The 17,999-nt window shown below is 45.3% G+C and overlaps 2 protein-coding genes across 3 annotated transcripts in view; both read left to right on the top strand.

Moving 5' to 3' along the window:
* Nucleotides 1-14,896, top strand: part of LOC115395298 (serine/threonine-protein phosphatase 2A 55 kDa regulatory subunit B beta isoform) — a 41,455-nt gene extending 26,559 nt beyond the window's left edge. For both annotated transcript variants that reach the window (XM_030100773.1, XM_030100780.1), the window contains exons 2-10: nt 2,444-2,541; nt 4,143-4,308; nt 5,248-5,360; nt 8,175-8,352; nt 8,484-8,648; nt 11,043-11,212; nt 11,756-11,847; nt 11,945-12,068; nt 12,927-14,896. In XM_030100773.1, the coding sequence (XP_029956633.1) occupies nt 2,444-2,541; nt 4,143-4,308; nt 5,248-5,360; nt 8,175-8,352; nt 8,484-8,648; nt 11,043-11,212; nt 11,756-11,847; nt 11,945-12,068; nt 12,927-13,082 (1,262 nt within the window). In that variant the 3' untranslated portion in view covers nt 13,083-14,896. The remainder of the gene's footprint in view (nt 1-2,443; nt 2,542-4,142; nt 4,309-5,247; nt 5,361-8,174; nt 8,353-8,483; nt 8,649-11,042; nt 11,213-11,755; nt 11,848-11,944; nt 12,069-12,926) is intronic.
* Nucleotides 14,897-15,781: 885 nt separating this feature from the next.
* gpr151 (G protein-coupled receptor 151) lies at nt 15,782-17,456 on the top strand. The gene has a single exon (XM_030100845.1). It carries the CDS (start codon nt 15,803-15,805, stop codon nt 17,120-17,122), a length of 1,320 nt encoding a protein of 439 aa, XP_029956705.1. The 5' UTR covers nt 15,782-15,802; the 3' UTR covers nt 17,123-17,456.
* The last annotated feature ends 543 nt before the right edge of the window (nt 17,457-17,999 follow it).

The raw sequence follows: 17,999 nt of genomic DNA, 5'->3' as shown, positions 1-17,999 counted from the left end.
CAGATTGGTGGATGGAATCAGATCGGGGCTGCGCAGTGCCTGTTTTAATTCAGTTGTACACACACACACACACACACACACACACACACATGGCAGCAGCAGGCCAACAGGCTTGTCTGTGTTATTACTGGTGATGGATGTGTGTGATCTGGAGCATCTCTACGACGCGTCAAGAAGCGCTGACCTGCCTTTGTCAGACCTGGCTGGCCATGGGATTTATGGGCTTCATCTGGTTATGGTCTGCTGATGAAGCTGCATGTGGGCGTATGTGTGTGTGTGCGTGAGCATGAGTGTGGGTGTGTGTCTAAGTACACATTTGATCAGCTGAATCTCTGGCCTGTGCCTGATTCAGTCCAGTATGACCCTGCTGGAGCTTTGTCATTAAAATTTCATCTGATGCCAACGGAAATTATTGAGGAATCCCCACCCACCTGCAACTCTGTGACTAATCCACGTGTTCGCTGGAATGAAATTTCATTTGAAGAGAATGTTACTATTTAAAAACAATTTTATGAGTGACTGAGGCTGAATAGATTGCCTTGTCTGGGTTGAATTCATTTGCATGCCGGAAAAAAAAAGTCATTTATAGGAGCATTCCATCACATTACCATGAATTTCAGCTTTGCCGGCTCGCTGTGGCTGATCAATCAGTGAGATGATTGAAAGACGTATCCATGTGTAAACCTATTAATGGCATCCATCAATTACTGCTTCCCCTCTGTGACTTAATGTTCAGATGATGAGGGGAGCAGAGAGGGAGCGGAGGACCGAGAGGAAGGGAAGACATAAAGGGAGAAAATGGCTTTGAGTGGAGAATGCTGACTGCTAAGCCGATTCTGCTCGATTCACACCAATGGCTTCGGCCTGATGGTGTTGGGGAAGAAACTATTGTGTGAGCAAAGAAGAGCGTGCTGGAGGGGGTTGCACCACACATCCCTGTGACTGTGTTAGCTCTCCCCGCGCACATGCATTAAGTGTTTGTGTGTGTGTGTTTGTGTAAGGTACGTTATGTGCCGGGGATTCTCTCGCGCTGTAATTAGGTCAGACTCTGTCTTGTCTTTGATAGATTACTAGTCTCACCATTCAGATATGATTAGCAGTGGCCCCCACCTCGTGTCATTATCGGTCCACGGCTACAGAGATCCCTCTGGTCTCATCTGTGAATGTGACTTTCTCTCCTCTAACTAATTGAAAAAGGGAGGGAACGCACACACAAGATAACACGCAAACAAACACACATGGAGAAAGATGCGGCGCTTAGTCATTTCTGCCGCGCACAGCGGCTCCGTGCGCAGCGCGACAGGGACTCTATTGTCTGAAGTTGTGCGCTGCATTGAGCTGTCCTCGCTCCCCCAGATGCAGTAGCAGGTTTTCACTCTATTGCAGCACTCCCTCTGTCTGCTGAATTACAGCTAGCATCAGCAAGTAAGTCTGAGAGCTATTGGCACACACACAGACACACACACACACACACACATATACACTTTGCTGCTAGAGATGGAAACGGTCTCCATAGCAACATCCCCCTCTCCTGTTCAGAGCTCCGCCAGCAGCAGGTCCACAGAGGGCGTGGGGGGTACAAAACAACGCACTCCCTCTCTTTCACTCTCTCACTGTTTAACATTATTGTCACTGTTAAACAGAGGGATAGCCTCTCCTCTGTGTGTGTGTGTGTGTGTGTGTGTGTGCGTGTGACTGACAGGCAGATTTTAAGATATGCCTCCTGTAGCCAGGGGCTGTGTAATAATTACAGCCAGCATTAGCCTCTCCTAGACCCAGGCAGGCAGATGTATGTCTTTGAGGAGGAGAGGAGAAGCTGTCTTAAGGGTAGGTGACTCTTATTTACTTTGTGAAACTGTAGCTTTCCAGGGTCACTCCAGAAAGTATAAATATGGACACTAAGTTCCTTTGTGATGTTTTATTCACAGTTATGTTGTTTTATTTTTTACTCCTGTTGCCCTGACTGGTTCTTGTTAGTGTGCTACACCAGCGTGGAAATGAAGAGCGTGATTGAAAGGTTTCTGAGTGTGGTTTGTGATGATGAAGGAGAGTCACAACACAGCATGCGGCCCTGCTCAGGAGTAGTGAGATGAATGGCATTATTAGTGTCTCTGCAGTGTCCTTAAAAAAAAAAAAAAAAAGCAGCAGTGCAATTAAATGACACAGATTGACTTCCTTTGGTCAGACAAGAGGCTGGATGATCATGCTGTGACTCCTGCAGTAGTAACAACTATATTCCAGTGAGCTGGGCTATCTGTGGGTTTTGTTTCAAGAGATTCCCCTCGCTTCCCCAACGACACGTTTTTTTTTTTTTTGAAGAAGAAGAAGTCGCTGTCCCAGATCTCGCTGAAAAGCCTATCTTCTCGCCCGTCTGAGATGTTGACAGGTTCGTTCAGGTCCACGCTGACATTTTCCCTCCCTCTCTCTGTTTCCTGTGTTGCAGCTGACATTATCTCAACGGTGGAGTTTAACTCATCGGGGGAGCTGTTGGCCACCGGGGATAAAGGAGGCAGAGTGGTTGTCTTCCAGAGGGAGCAGGAGGTAGGAAATGCCAACAATGCAACTCTAATTATGCTGCCCTTATGCGGAAAGGATTTGACAGCCCTGGAACAAAAACAACTGATTGTTTGCTAATGGGGACTTTGAAAAATGGCTCCTACCTGAAAATAACTTCAAAATGTAAGATTTAGGGTGATCTATAAACGCTGTGAGAAATGGTTTTCTGGTTGGAATTTTCCATCATTTTCCAGATAATTGCGCGTTCTGACAGAAAGAAGTGCTGGACACTTAGCTGTTTTTTGGGAAACACAATTTTGACAAGCTTTATGTCCTTTAAAATATGCAGTATGCACGCCTAAAAAGTCATTAAACTGATATTTAGGCTAAACTAAAAACCTAATGATGTAGTTTAGGAATATCGCCACCCCAATCTGCCCATTGAAGTCTTTCTTTTGGCATTGCTTTGAAAGTTTAATTAAATGAAGGAAAGTCTGAGTAAAAATGTTTTGCAAGAGCAGTACAAATACATATTTTGACAACTTAAGTTTTAAACTGTAAACATGTTAAATTCTTAATTCATCTTTGTGTCGCACATGAAAATCAACTCCTGATCGATGACAGAGAGATTAGGAGGCAAAAAAGTTAACATAAAAAGAGATATCAGAGCGATAACTAAGATAGTTTAACCATGGAACAGTGGTTCTTTACCTTGTCACACAAGTCAGATGAAAACTTCACCACAGGAAGCTATAGAGTGTCGATCTCAGATGAAAGTTATTGAATATCTCCTCTTGGTCTTTCAAAACTACAAACTTTGTTTAAGGCTCACATTTCTGCTCAAAACTTTCAATTAGAAAAAAAAAATCCATGAATGACAAACCTTTTTTGTTGCACTTTTAACACTAATGGTTTAGTAGATTTTGTATGTTATTTATGATAATCTTAATGTAAATTCAGTCTGTAAAGCGAATGCTATTCACCCAGTACATTCTACTGCAGCCTGTCAGGCTGGACAAAGCACTGATTGTGGTTACTTTTCTCAACCAATGAGAACGTAACGATGTCGAGCCATTATAGTTATTACTGTTAGGATTTCCATCTGGTGAATATATCAGATTTCAGAGAATCACTAAAGTGAAAAGGACCATTGATGTCTGCAGCATGCTGTAACTGGAGCTTCTTTTTTTCCCTAATAAAGCCTGTAAAATGAAAGTCACGGGGAGGGTTTGTATGTTGACCGTCTGTATTATTAGTTTGACTTATCTAATCCAGTGTGGTTTCACACAAACCTTTTACAAAGATACAGCTCTGCCATGAGTTTCTAATAGTTACTCACATCTTTGACTTTTATTTATTATGAGTACATTTTTATTTTTGTTCAGCTCTGCTCCACATCACAGCAAACTACAACATCAAGCAACATTTAACTGATACACAACCTGTTGCTTTGTGCAATTTAATCCAAAAATTAAGCCTTTTTTAAAGTAGAGCTTTTTTAGTAGATCACAGCAGTAGATTTTATATTGTTTCATTTTTTTCAGAGCTGGCTAGAAGAAGCTGCAGTGCTCATGACCAGAACTTTAATCAAGGAGGCCCAAAGATGGATCTATAAAACTTACCTTTACTCTCTCGTTCTTTCACAGAGTAAGAGCCAGCCCCAGCGTCGAGGGGAGTACAATGTTTACAGCACATTCCAGAGCCACGAGCCGGAGTTTGACTACTTGAAGAGTTTGGAAATTGAGGAAAAGATCAACAAGATCAAATGGCTTCCTCAGCAGAACGCGGCGTACTTCCTGCTCTCCACCAACGGTCAGTAAGCCAAGGCGGCGTCGGCAGAATTACAGCCAAACAAACTGGATAGACGCTCGACCGCGTGTTCACATTTGGGCGCTGTGTTGGAGCTGTGAGTGGATGAAACTGTCAACTGAAGCTGGGCTCGCGTCTCACTGTGATGTGATGTTAAAGGAGCTGTGATTAATATCACACGAAAACCTCTTCTTCACTATTTCTGGTACCATATTGGTGTTTTGCTTGGCTGAGCAAGAGCCACCAGCAGAGGAGTTTTAGATTAGGGAGTTCATGCATGGCTGCCACGGCAGAAGCATACACACACGCACGCACACACACAGACACACACACACACACACGCACACAGACACACACACACACACACACATACACACACACACACATTAGCAGAGCGACGTCTTGCAGATTGTGGACTTCATGCATGGCTGCTGCAGAAGTGCTTGTGGTGGCTGGAGCAGATGGCGGAGGGTCCTGTGGAGATGGCCTCGATGCTCTGACACCAATATTCACAGCGGAAATTAAAAGCAAGTGGGGGAAAAAAAAAAAAAAAAAAGGCGACAGCCCGACTGCTGCTGCCATCCACTCCAGCAGACAGGAGATGAGATCCAACCGGTGTTTATATGATGTAGAATTGAAATATGCCCAGATGGTTATTTTTTTTTTTCTTCTCCATATTGCAGCAGGGAAATGCAGTCAACTTGTAGATTGATATCAGTGACATCAGAATCTACACAGGAGCCGCCATTCATCATCTTGGCTGGCTCCTGCCCAGCCACATGCCAGATTGGCCACCCAACCCCCCGCATCCCTCTTTGCATCTGAGATTCACTGTACTGAGCCATGAGCTAACTGTAGTTTATGTGTGTGTGTGTGTGTGTGTGTGTGTGTGTGTGTGTGTGTGTGTGTGTGTGTGTGTGTTTGATGTCCCCACCCCCCCAGACAAGACAGTGAAGCTGTGGAAAATCAGTGAGAGGGACAAGCGTCCGGAGGGCTACAACCTGAAGGATGAGGACGGACGCATCCGAGACCCGTCGACCATCACGTCACTGCGGGTAAGAGGTCACACCAAACCGTCAAACACCACACCGAACGTCACATGCTCTCTGGGTGAGGATGATATGATCTGCCTGGCTGGTGTGTTGAAATGTACAGTTTGGCTCGCGGATATGTAGAGTGATATGAAATCTGACAAGGAGGAAGTATGAGAAGAAAAAAATACGTAAAAGAAGCCTTTAGTGTGCATAAAGTTAAAGAAAATCACAGAAACATGTTCAGTGGAACAAAATGTTACTAACAATTGACAACAACACGTTGTACAATAGTATTAATCACGAGAAATTTAATACAAACCAAGTTTTTCTGCTGATGTTGTAAGAAACTAATATATGAACACATTTTCCAAATCATACAGCCGGTGCACGTGTGGTATGTTGTCAAAAATCAAAGACGCTTGATGAGAAACACTAATCCCAAAACCTTCACTGCATTTCATCCCACTGTTTCTGCCTGTTTGCTCATACCATCATCATCATCATCATCATCATCATCATCATCATCATCATCATCAATTATTCAACAACTGGAAAAGTAGCAGAGTAACTGTTGACACAACAGTAGACACACACAGCATTTGTAGAGGAACTAATTTTCTTGTCTGAAGTTGAACGCATAATTGACACGGTGATTTGTGCTCAGTTTTGATGCTCTCTAATATTAAATCCGACGAAGCCACAAGTCAGTCAACAAATCAAGTCTATTTATATTGTAGCGTTAAGATGAGAGGCCATTCAACCTGCTTCAGAAGAACCTGTTAATTATTTATAGGCATATCTGCAAGATAGGATACTCTTAAATAAATGGCCACAAATAAATTGGAAGTGTATGTATGTTAGTGTTCTTGTGCATTGGGAACCTGCCTCTATTTGAGACTAGATTCCACCCAGATGTATCTGCACCCTTTAAAAAAGCGTTTGAAAAACAAACATAATTTAAAAGCAAGCTAAATGGCTACTAATATTTTACATATCTATCTCACTGGTAAAGTACAGTAAACATTCATGTTTTGTAGTTGAAATCTGTTTAATTTATGAATTTACATGAACTGCACCACATGTTAAAATGAGTGTCCAACCAGACCAGATGTTGTTGGGAAAGTTTTGATTGAGCCTGTGTAAATGTGAAGTCCGTCACATGCAGTCTAAACCGGGACACTTCTCAGCCACCCGTCTTTCATCCCGCGTCATACGACTCAGGGTCCGCATAAGCTGATTAAATCAAAATGTAGCCATCGTGCATTATGCTATGATAGCTTTTAATCCCGCATAAACGTCTTAGTAACACTTACTCAGTGTCTGTCGCTGTCGGATTCTCCATTCAGACGCTCGTTAAATACTGCAGTTTAAGCTTCAGCACTGAGAAATGGGAGCTTGGTGTTTCTGGACACTTTTAAACTCGGATCGGTGGAAGAAAGTGAGAGTGAGTGATCAATATGTGCACTGAGAAGAACACAGGAGGGATCATCCGCTCCCTCTCTCTGAGTCTTATCACACCACCACCTATTCCATTTTCACACATTGGTGCTCGCGTCGGACCGTGTGTGCGTGCGTGCGTGTGTGTGTGTGTGTGTCACAGCAGATTAGTGTCGTGTTCAGCGTGTCTGTCCCTCTTTGTCTGGCTGGCCAGGGGATCATAGCAACCTGGAGGACGGGCCGGGAGTGTGGCAATCCTGTTAAGAGACTGTGAAATCTGCATGGGGGCAGGAAGCAGAGGGCGAGAGGGACGACTTCACAGTATTAGTCCAAATGTACAAAAAAAAATGATGTTTCAGATGTAAACTGTCTGAGTTTCGTGTATCATCTGATTACGATATTCCGTCTTAAATGAAAGATTTCTGCTTTACATATCATGGATCTCTGATGGAGGCGCAGGGCTGAGCTGAGCTGTGTCGCTGTCAGTGTTGAGGGGTGATGGGTTAATACGGTCCGTGTCTCTCTGGACAGCGAGTGAAAGACATGGAAATGAAGCGACGCCCATGGAGATGCAGCAGCCTGCTGGGCTGCCATGTCTCTCTGTCAGTGCCAGCGACGGACCAGAGAAAGAGAGAAGAAGCAGCCGATTTGTCCTCCGTGCTCCCTCCCCTCTCCTCCCTCTTTGTCTGGGTTTTATCTGGTCAACGGGGGGGCTGCATGCAAACTGGTGCTGGGGGTCTTTGAAGCCCAAGCCGCCCTGTGCAACTGTGTGTGTGTGTGTTTGTATGTATGTGTGTGTGTGAGAAAGAGAGACGCTCAAGTTAATTCTACAGAATTCAGTTATCATTCCTCAGCAGGGCCTGCCGATGCCCCCCGGCCTTCTATCTTTTTACACCGCTTTCGCTTTCTCCCCTTTTCCTCTTCTCTGGCGCAGTGGTGCACACAAACTAGGAAACGGGAGTGACTTATTCAGCATTACATGAGCAGAGAGAGAGAGAGAGAGAGGGAGAGAGAGGTGCAATCACTGTGTAGATGTGTTGCAAACAGACATGCACAGGCTGATTGAAGCCGCTCATCAAACGGCCCCGGAGCTCTTCGCTCGCTGTCTCTGTTTCATTAAGATTTGTGGAGTGAATGTCAAATGAATCCCTGGAGTCATCCGGTTGTGCTTCTGTGTCTCTCTCTCTCTCTCTCTCTCTCTCTCTCTCTCTCTCACATACACACATATGAGCACACACACACACGCATGAGCAGATAAATATCTAAGAATCCAGCTTCAAAGTATGAATAATATGTCAGTGTCGCAAAACACATCAAAGGCTCTGAAATAAATCTTTTTATTGTGAAATATTTTGCTTCATCTCTTAACGTGTTTGATCCGTATCGGTCTCTCTGCAGGTGCCGGTGCTGCAGCCGATGGATCTGATGGTGGAGGCTACAGCCAGGCGCGTGTTCAGCAACGCCCACACCTACCACATCAACTCCATCTCCGTCAACTCCGACCTCCAGACCTACATCTCCACCGACGACCTCCGGGTGAACCTGTGGAATCTGGAGATCACTGACCGCAGCTTCAGTATCCTCAGCGCCAAGATCATTTAGTGTCTTGCAGAATATGTCATTTTATTCAGAACTGAAATTACGATTGATTCCTTCGGTACCGTGTTTGCGCCGCGCGGTTGCATTCCTTAGCCGGCCGCCTCTCAGACATCGTCGACATCAAACCGGCCAACATGGAGGAGCTGACGGAAGTCATCACCTCAGCGGAGTTTCATCCCCAGCAGTGTCACACTTTTGCTTACAGTAGCAGCAAGGGCTCGATACGTCTGTGTGACATGAGGCAGGCCGCGCTCTGCGACAAGCATTGTAAATGTGAGTAACCAAGTGCATGATGGGGAAAAAAATGATTAAATGTCACGGGCGGTGGCAAAATCTTACAGACGGGGTGGGATAGTTATCTTTATAGATTTTCTTTCACAGAATGAATTTGATGTGCTTCAGCATGGTATTCTTTTTTTTTTTTAAATGAAAGATAAAACTATTGAGTGCAAATCACATCAGGACACTCCCACTGTTTATTTTTTCATTTCACTGCTTGTTTTCATCATATTGATTTTCTTCTTCTACATCAGTAAAATCATTTTTGAGTCCGAAATAATTAGCTTTTATAATTCTGTTGTGTAATTTATCTGCCGTTGTACAACTTCATCTCCTTTCCGAACCATAAATTCTTTGAAACAGCAAGAAAAATTGTCATTATCCTGCTGGAAGCAAACTGGTACTGCTTGTTTTGCTTTTTATTGCTCGCTTTAAGCGCAGAGGGAGTGCAGAAACAAGAAGCAGAGGCACAGGGTTTGAAAATTAAAATGCAAATACAGACAGTTAAAAAAATATACAACGCAGATTATGTGGGATCACAATATTTCTGTATCTGCTCAACCTTTTGTGCGGCGGCGACATGCGGGCTTCCCCCTGCTCAATGTGCTCCGATTGATAACCCATCAGAACGTCACACGGCCGGCGTTCCAACAATGGACGACCTTCGACGCCGCATGCGTAGTCTTTGCTTGAATGAATAATGAATACATTGACATTTTCACTGGGAAATCAATGGCTTAAGAGCAATCGCATTAGGCCCTCATGGACACACCTTGTTGTTCAATAATGCCACTCATTTCCTCAGACATATTGATGTGCCCACTGGACCGTGCGCCGGCGTGGCCTGTTGAATTTCACATGAGTGTCTGAAGGTTGCTCGAGGGAAAATATGTTGAGGGTTTGTATGATTTTGATGGTGTTTACACCGCGGCGCTCACTCTTTATCTCTGATTGTTAGATAGTGACGTGTATTTGCCCTCCTCGAACAGACAAATCAGTCAGTGTAGGGCTTCCTCACTGACATTATGAATTCAAAAGCTCCTTAACCTGGAGTTACAGTGTAACTCTTAAAGAGATGTGCTGTTTTAAGAGGATTTCTATTTATATGGGGCCCAGATTTTTTTCCCTGCTAGGCTGGACCCACAGGACTGATGGACTTCCAGCGTTTGGAACTCTCAAAGATAGTTAAAAAAAATAGATGCCACACACACCCACACAATCGTACACAGAGACACACACACACACACACACAGAGTGCAGACAGGTGCTCCCGTTAGCCTCGGGACAGGTCGGTTAATACTGACCTACTGTCTCCCTGCATGAACCTGTATGACTTGAAGCGATATGTAATTCCTTCCCTCCCACTCTTCTTCTCTCCTTCTCTCCCTGTCTGACTCACACACACACACACACACACACACACACAGAAAAAAAGATACATATTTTCAAACCCCCCCCCCCATTCATAGTGTATTTCCTCCCACACCTATAAATCTGGGAGGCTGCTGGTATCAATCAGTGTTATAGTAAAGATGGATGGAGGGGTGAAGGAGGGATGGATGGAGGGATCGGGGAGGATTGCCAAAACTCTGAGCCCCAGGACAGAAGAAGAGGGGATCTAACCCCCCCCCCCCCCCCCCCCCCCCCCTTCCCCACTATCTGCCAACTCCCCAGGGACCCTATTATACTCCCCTGGAGCTGGACAGAGGGAGGGCAGAGACGCACACACATGCATATATACATGCACACATTGCTCACCCGCTTATTCACAAACACTCGTTCACTGGCACACATACAAATCCAGCGGGGCTCATATGGACCCAGCACTTTGACATTGATTTGTTTTTCTTATCCCTTTCTCATCCCCCCATTTTTTCATCTCGCACGCCGCATCCCTAGTTAGACTCCCTGTTGGTACTTCACAGAGCTATTCTCCTGGCCTCGGCGAGGCGGGGGACTGCAGGGAGGGGCCATATTTGGAGAGATGGAGAGTAGAGAGAGAGAGAGAGAGAGAGAGAGAGAGAGGAACAGGGGAGAAAAGGTGGGAGGAAAACCACGGCGGAGGAGGAGGAGGAACAATAACTTGACAGCTCACGATGGAATGCCTGGCTCTTGTCCCCAGCGTGCTGGCCTGCACACACATCCGCAGCTGCCAAAATCAATATGAATCATAACCAATATTTACCCACCATGCTGACCCACGACTATCTCCCTAAACACACAAATGATTCTGTGAGGAGATGCAGCTGCTGCAGGAACCCAGCGCCGGCGCTTTGTTGTGGCTGTGACTGTGTGTTAATGACAGCCTTCCATCACCAATAACAGCATTATACTATGGAATTCATACATTTTTCTGTTAGTGTAAGTTGTTGTTGTTGTTTTTTTCAGACTTCGAGGAACCAGAGGATCCATCCACCCGCTCTTTTTTCTCTGAAATCATCTCATCCATCTCAGATGTGAAGTTCAGCCACAATGGACGCTACCTGATGACTAGGGACTACCTCACTGTCAAGGTGTGGGACCTTCAGATGGAGAGCAAACCGCTGGAGACGTACCAGGTACGCCTTCGTCTTGTTGTTTCTTTGCTCGGCCCAAAGACGATTCTCAGCTTGTGAGGTTAGTAAATAACATCTTAACCCAGATCAAATCAAAACGTATTGATTTCAGGCTAATCACTCAACGTAATCCTGTTGCGCTGTCAGCCCGCCGATCTATAACCATGTCATCTCTAGCAATTACCCCAGGAGAGCTCATTGAGCCGAGTGTCCATAAGAAGACAGATAGTGAGGGTCCTGATGCAACCTGAAGGGCAGAGCCTCCCACTGTGAGGCCGCCGGAGTCGGAGACACACTGTCTGATCAGGGGAGTTATATTTGTGCAGGTCATGATTGATAAGGCCATCAGCAGGTCTCAAGGGATTCTCTCTCCAATTCCACCTCCGCCTCCACCTGCTCACTCAGGTCTTAGCAGGGGTCACCAGGGCTGGAGGGATTACTGAAAGTAGAGCATATGGTAGCGTGGCTTGAAGCTGCGTGGTCGTTCGCTTCAACGCAATGAATGTAATACGACGACTACATCAGATTATCTGGTTTGCTTCCCAGGTTCACGACTATTTACGGGGGAAACTTTGTTCGTTATACGAGAACGACTGCATCTTTGACAAGTTCGAGTGCGTCTGGAACGGATCAGACAGGTGAGACGTCTCGTCGGGACGCCCGTCAGTCAAACACGTCGCTGAATCCTTCCGAATACTCTTCTCAATAACCTCCCGCTCCTTCCTCTCCCCTCAGTGTCATCATGACAGGCTCTTACAACAACTTCTTCCGGATGTTTGACCGGAATACCAAACGCGATGTCACGCTGGAAGCATCCAGAGAAAACAGCAAACCCAGAGCTATCCTGAAGCCGCGCAAGGTACGCCACTTCAGGCATTAGCATTAGCATTAGCGTTAGCATTAGCAACATGACGAACTGAAAAACATTAAACACTCAAATGTCTACACTGCTGCTCAGATAGCATTTTTTCATTATCCCCAAAAAGTACTGTTTCATGAAAAACATAATTGGATACGGGAAAGCAACTAATTTACAGTTAAAACTTTGATCATTTTCAAGCCTGTTTATTTATCTTTTTCAGTTACTAGATTTTTTGGCTTGAGTTTGTTGTTGATAGTAAAATAAAGTTTAAATGCACATTTTAACATTGAAGAACTCCTCATATATGTGGTATCTTATAAGTGATGTGATTCCATATCAACGTGTGGCCGCCTTTCCTGCAATACCCACAATGCACTCCTTCAACAAAGTATTGTTTGAAGTAAATTGGAAAGCCAGTGAAGGTTTCATTTATCAGTCATGGCACTTTCACATTATCCATGTTTTTTCCATCAGAACTTTTGCTACAAACGAATAATTGCAGTATACAGGCCATACTGTACATTAAAAGCTGAGGGGATTTGTTCACTTATATCTTTAGTTTTCTGCTGCAGAAAGAGGGTGAAACTGTGATAAACTAACTGTACACTGAGTTCAACACCTAATATACATATCAACAGAAATCAAATGATCTGAAAAATATACATAAAAGACTGAAGATAAACGCTGATATTTATTTAGTTTTCCACAATATTCGTCTTTATATCACTGCTGCCACGGTCCAATAGTTAAAATATTCATTCTTCAGAATTGTTGAAATGACTGATAATTTATGTCTGAAGACGTGTCAACACTCCCACATCTTGATGCCTCCTCGTCCCTGTTGTGGTGGTCCAGGTGTGTGTAGGTGGGAAGCGGCGTAAGGATGAGATCAGTGTGGACAGCCTGGACTTCAGCAAGAAGATCCTTCACACGACGTGGCACCCACATGAAAACATCATCGCCGTAGCTGCCACCAACAACCTCTACATCTTTCAGGACAAGGTCAACTAACGGGCAGCCTGACCCTGGCGACCCCCGCCCCCACCCCGCCCCACCCCCACACACACACACACACACGGTGAGGGGAGGGGCTGCTGTCCTGATTCCCCCCCTTGCTCTGCTGAGAAAATGCAGAGTTGAGCATCCAGTGACTGACGTGGGGAAGCGGACGGGCAAGAGAGAATTTCGAAAAGCACTAACTGGATACAACAAATTAAGAAGACTCTCCGTACTTGAGAATGGATTTTCATTCTGCAGTCTGACTTCTAATTTATTTTATTCAGCCAGGCGGATCCCTGAAGAATTGAATGCTGTGTGTTTATGCAACACGGGGTTTGCTGCGTCGATGGCGTGATGTAGCACAACCTCTGGACCCTTGAAGAAAAAGGGCGGTTGTGGGGTTACTGAAAACATAGCACACAAAACAGAACAGAGCTTACATGGTGGCGGCCCCCCCGTGCCATGTGGCAACAGTGCCCCCTCTCTTTCAGTCTGCCCATGCTGCGTCGCATGCCATCAAGCCCACCGCCTCCGGCTGAGGTGAGAGTTTTGGACAGTGCAAACCCACTGCAGAAAAACAAAGAGACTGTTAACCTCTGACCCCAGAAACAGAGTTTTCTCTGCCTGTGATCCAACACAGTCAGTCTTTCTAGTACCGGTTTTGTGTCTCCTTGGCGAGACTGCTGTAGTCAGTAATGTGAATGAAGCCCTTCCAGGCGGTGTCAATGGTTTTATTTAACGCTGTTGTTTTGTTGAGTCCTTCTCTCAGTCAATGAGTCTGTTTAGAAGCTGTGGTGCCTTCTTTTGGTATGTGGGGGTTCGATGTAGTTGGACGGGAGGGAAGGGGGGGGTGGGACTGAATAAAAGGCGGGAGTGTGAATGTTACAAATGAAATGTTAACTTAGGATTTTTTTCCTCTTTTTTTTTTCTTCCTTTATTTTGCTATAAACGAAAACACACACACAAAAGAAATCTCCACCCAGGCCCCACGTGGGATAAGTGCTTAAGGTGATGTAGTCCAGATTACATGACAGCACAGGTTACGTGTTTGTGACTCAGGAGAGGACGCTGCGGTCTGTAAAAACGTTATTGTTGCTCTTACGTTGCAGTAAGTCTGATGTCACCAGTTTGCAAGAGACACGACGAAGCCTCATTATTTCTTTTTTTTTTAATGCAAAACTCTGACAAAAATACCGAAATCCCCTGTATTACTTTCGCCCTTAATTTGGATAGTACTGAAAATGATCTGTAGATGGTAGAACCGTAATCCTGTTATGTTGTAATACTGAACATAAACCTAAGATTTTTCTTGGCATAACAATGCTAGCGTAGCTCTTCCTGCATGTGTTGGGTTTGATTCTCATGAAGCTGACAGCCTGCGAATAGTTTTTTTTTTTTTCTCCAACATCTACAGATCGTCTGAGGCACTATGCACTTGAAATATTTTTGCGTTTCTTTTAGATATCGTTACATTGCCTGTCCGTGTTTCTCGTCTCGCTGATGATAGGCAACACAGAACAATTGGCGGGATGTGTCTCAGTACTTCGCTCCAGTCAGTCTGGAGACGCTGGCCTGTGTCGAATTCGTTCTTTGAGCCGACTCCCACAAAACAAAGCGGTCAAAGGTCTAACCGAACTCTGTGAAATCAGGGAATAATTAAGTGTTGATTCCTTTTAAAACAGTAATGTCTTCTAAACAACCTCCTTTGTGTCACTTCTAATTGAAACAAACAAAAAAACTTTTATAGCTCAGAATGTATTGAAATGCAACAAATTACCATGCAGTCTTTATGCTTACTGGACTTTCTTTGAATAAAAAAAAAAAAAGAATAAAGATGTGCAAGTTCCAATGGTGGATTTCCCTCTTTTTTTAAACAGCAACAACAACAAAAAAACCCTCTGAGTCATAAACAAGACAGGTGTTTCTGTCGCTTCTGATGTGACGACGCCCTCATGTGGACAAACAGGAGTAAAACCAAGAAAGGCAGCTTGAAGAAGATAAGAAACGTGGTTCTATCATTTGAAGATAGCTGAAAGCAAATTAAAAATTACTAATGGGATCACAATTTATTCTAAATAATATTTTTTTTTTTTTTAAGTTTCCAGTAGGTGGTCTCAATATGCCACTCACATACCAGAATTAAACACATCTATTTGTTTGGATGAAAGGTATGTTTGTCCAGCAACAAATGTCAAAATGACAGATATCGTGCCAAAATCGGAAGACTTTCATCAACTGCATGGCATTGGCACTCTTATTTGAAATGTCTAATTGCTGCTCAGAAAACCTTCAAGTAATGACCTTTAATTCACAATCACTTCCATAAATTACAAACCCGGTATGTTCATCTGTGCACATTATGCATACTTTTTTCCTAATTGGCCCCATGAGGGTGTCGTCTACGCACATTTCGCCAGCTGGGGACAGCAGCTGTCAATCAAACGGGATCCTTATAACCAGCCGCCCAAGCTGCATCGTTGCATCTCTGGAAAAACCAGGGGGACGGACAGGAGCTCCGCTGTGATCGCTGACTGTCAGTCAGTGCTTCCTCTGATACCTGCATTCAAACAGGTTTGGATTCCAGCACATATTTTTTTGGTTAATCTGCTTTAAAGAGTACCTCTGTTTTTGGAAACTCAACCATCCAGAACAATTTTCTTCATCTTCTTCTTTTTCTCTGTGCCTAATTGTCTACTTTCTTCTCAAATCAGATCACCGCTTTCCTGGAAGACATGGATAAGTTGAGTGGGAGCAATGACACGGTGCTGAACAGCTCCATAGACAAATGGTCGTATAGTGATCACGGCTTGTTCCGGCACCTGGACCCCAGTGAGCTCCGGGTTTTGGTGCCGGCCGTTCTGGGAGTCATCTGCGTCTTGGGTGTGGCGTGCAATCTGACGGCGATGGTCATCCTCTTCTCGAACGCGCACAAGGGCAAGCTGTCCCTCATCAACTCCCTCATCTTCAACCTGATGTTCGCCGACGGGCTGGTGCTGCTGTTCAGCGTGCCGTTCAGGGCCGCCTCCTACTCCAGGGCCGGCTGGAATCTGGGCTGGCTGGTGTGCAAGACGGCCGACTGGTTCCTCCAGTCCTGCATGGCGGCGAAGAGCTTCACCGTGGCCATCATGGCCAAGGCTTGCTACCGCTACGTGTCCAACCCGACCAAGCAGGTCAGCATCCACCTGGGCTCCATCCTGGTGGTGCTCTTCTTCATCTGGGTGTCTGCCTGCCTGATCACCATCCCTCACTGGCTGTTCGCCACGCTGCAGAGAGAGATCCGCGGGCTGGTGTGCGTGCTGTTTGTTCCTCCCCAAGCCCGGGATTTCATGTCTGTTTATGTCAAGGCGTACCCCCTGGGAGTCTACTGTGCACCTCTCAGCTTCGCCTTGATGTACTTCTGGAAGGCTTACGGCCAGTGCCAGCGCCGCTCCAGCAAGACCCAGAATCTGCGCACGCAGATCCGATCCAGGAGACTCACCTTGATGCTCTTCAGTCTGACGGTGGCCATGGCCATCCTCTGGCTCCCTCAGTGGGTGGTGTGGGTTTGGGAGCATCATATAGCGGAGAAAGAAATCGAAGGAGCCCAGCCCCTTCTCTCCTCTCCCCCTCTTCTCCTGACCATCTCCGCTCAGCTGCTCACCTTCTCTCTGTCGCTGGTGAACCCGCTGATCGTCCTCTCGCTCTCCGAGGAGTTCAGGGAGGGCTATAGGGGGTTCTGGAGGCGCCTCACGCTGCGCCAGCAGCCTCCGCCTAAGCCAAAGCCGGGGCCCCACAACCCGACCTCCCTGAAGTCCCCCTGTCCCAGACCAGAGACTTCGGGCCAACTGAGAGGGGAGAAAAGCTTCCGATCGAGCTCCAGCCAGGAACCCAGCAGAGAGGCTCAGTCCCAGTCGGAGCAGGGCGGCGGGAGGGAGGCAGACAGAGTGAGCCTGAAGGACGGGATTGTGTTGCCTGACGTGGAGCAGTTCTGGCATGAGAGGGAGACTGGGGACCACACAGACGAAAACGATCCGGTGCCGTGGGAGCATCAGGACAAAGAGGAGAAAAAATGACAGCCATTCTCCCAGAAGATCGTCTGAGTGCTGCACCATAAATCTCTGGCACTCCCTCCACTGTGTTTATGGTATTATTCAAAGGTAAGAAGGGCAAACCGTGTGAGTGTGGACTGTAAATAGAGTAGCACATCATCCAGACCTCAAATCAACTTTGCAATGATGTTTATTTCCTTGTCTAATTGAAATTCATTTCTGTGGGCTCATTCATGATGGCTGTAAATAAAATGCTTGTTGTGATGATGACAGTGTAAATTGAATTCAGATGATCTATATATAGATATATAGTAAAGTAGATATCTGTGTGTTCAATATGCTATAGTAAATCAATATAAAAAGCAAAAAACTGTATCTGGACTTAATATGTCAATTTAATCATGAGAACCTTATCTTTCTGTCTGATTTGGAGGTGGATGCTGACGCCTTATTTCTGCCATGTGTCATTTCAGTTTGTATATAGTCTCTATCATTCTGTATATAGTCTGAATGTTGCAAAGTGTTGTGGAGAATTAACGTGGAAGGTGAAAAGGTCCGTTTGTTGTCCTCTTTCAACGGGAAACAGTGTTCACAATAAAGACGACTGTCAAACGGAACACATGTGTTGTTTTTTTTCCCTGTTAAACATTATTTGGATGAAAGGGAAACTACACCGTATTACCAGAGCTATGTGATGCAAATCTGCTTTCAAGTCACTGAAAAAAAAATCTTGGCTTCAGTTAAATCAGTGACACACACACACACACACACACACACACACACACACACACACACACACACACACACACACACACACACACACACACACACACGTGCAGTAAAGTCTAAATGGGACCAATCAGATATGCCTCCTGCTGGGATTGGAACATTAAGCATATTT

Source organism: Salarias fasciatus, chromosome 2 (assembly GCF_902148845.1).
Source record: "Salarias fasciatus chromosome 2, fSalaFa1.1, whole genome shotgun sequence".
NCBI lineage: Eukaryota > Metazoa > Chordata > Actinopteri > Blenniiformes > Blenniidae > Salarias > Salarias fasciatus.
The sequence above is the reverse complement of the archived record's forward strand: the minus strand, read 5'-3'. Positions and strand labels throughout refer to the sequence as shown.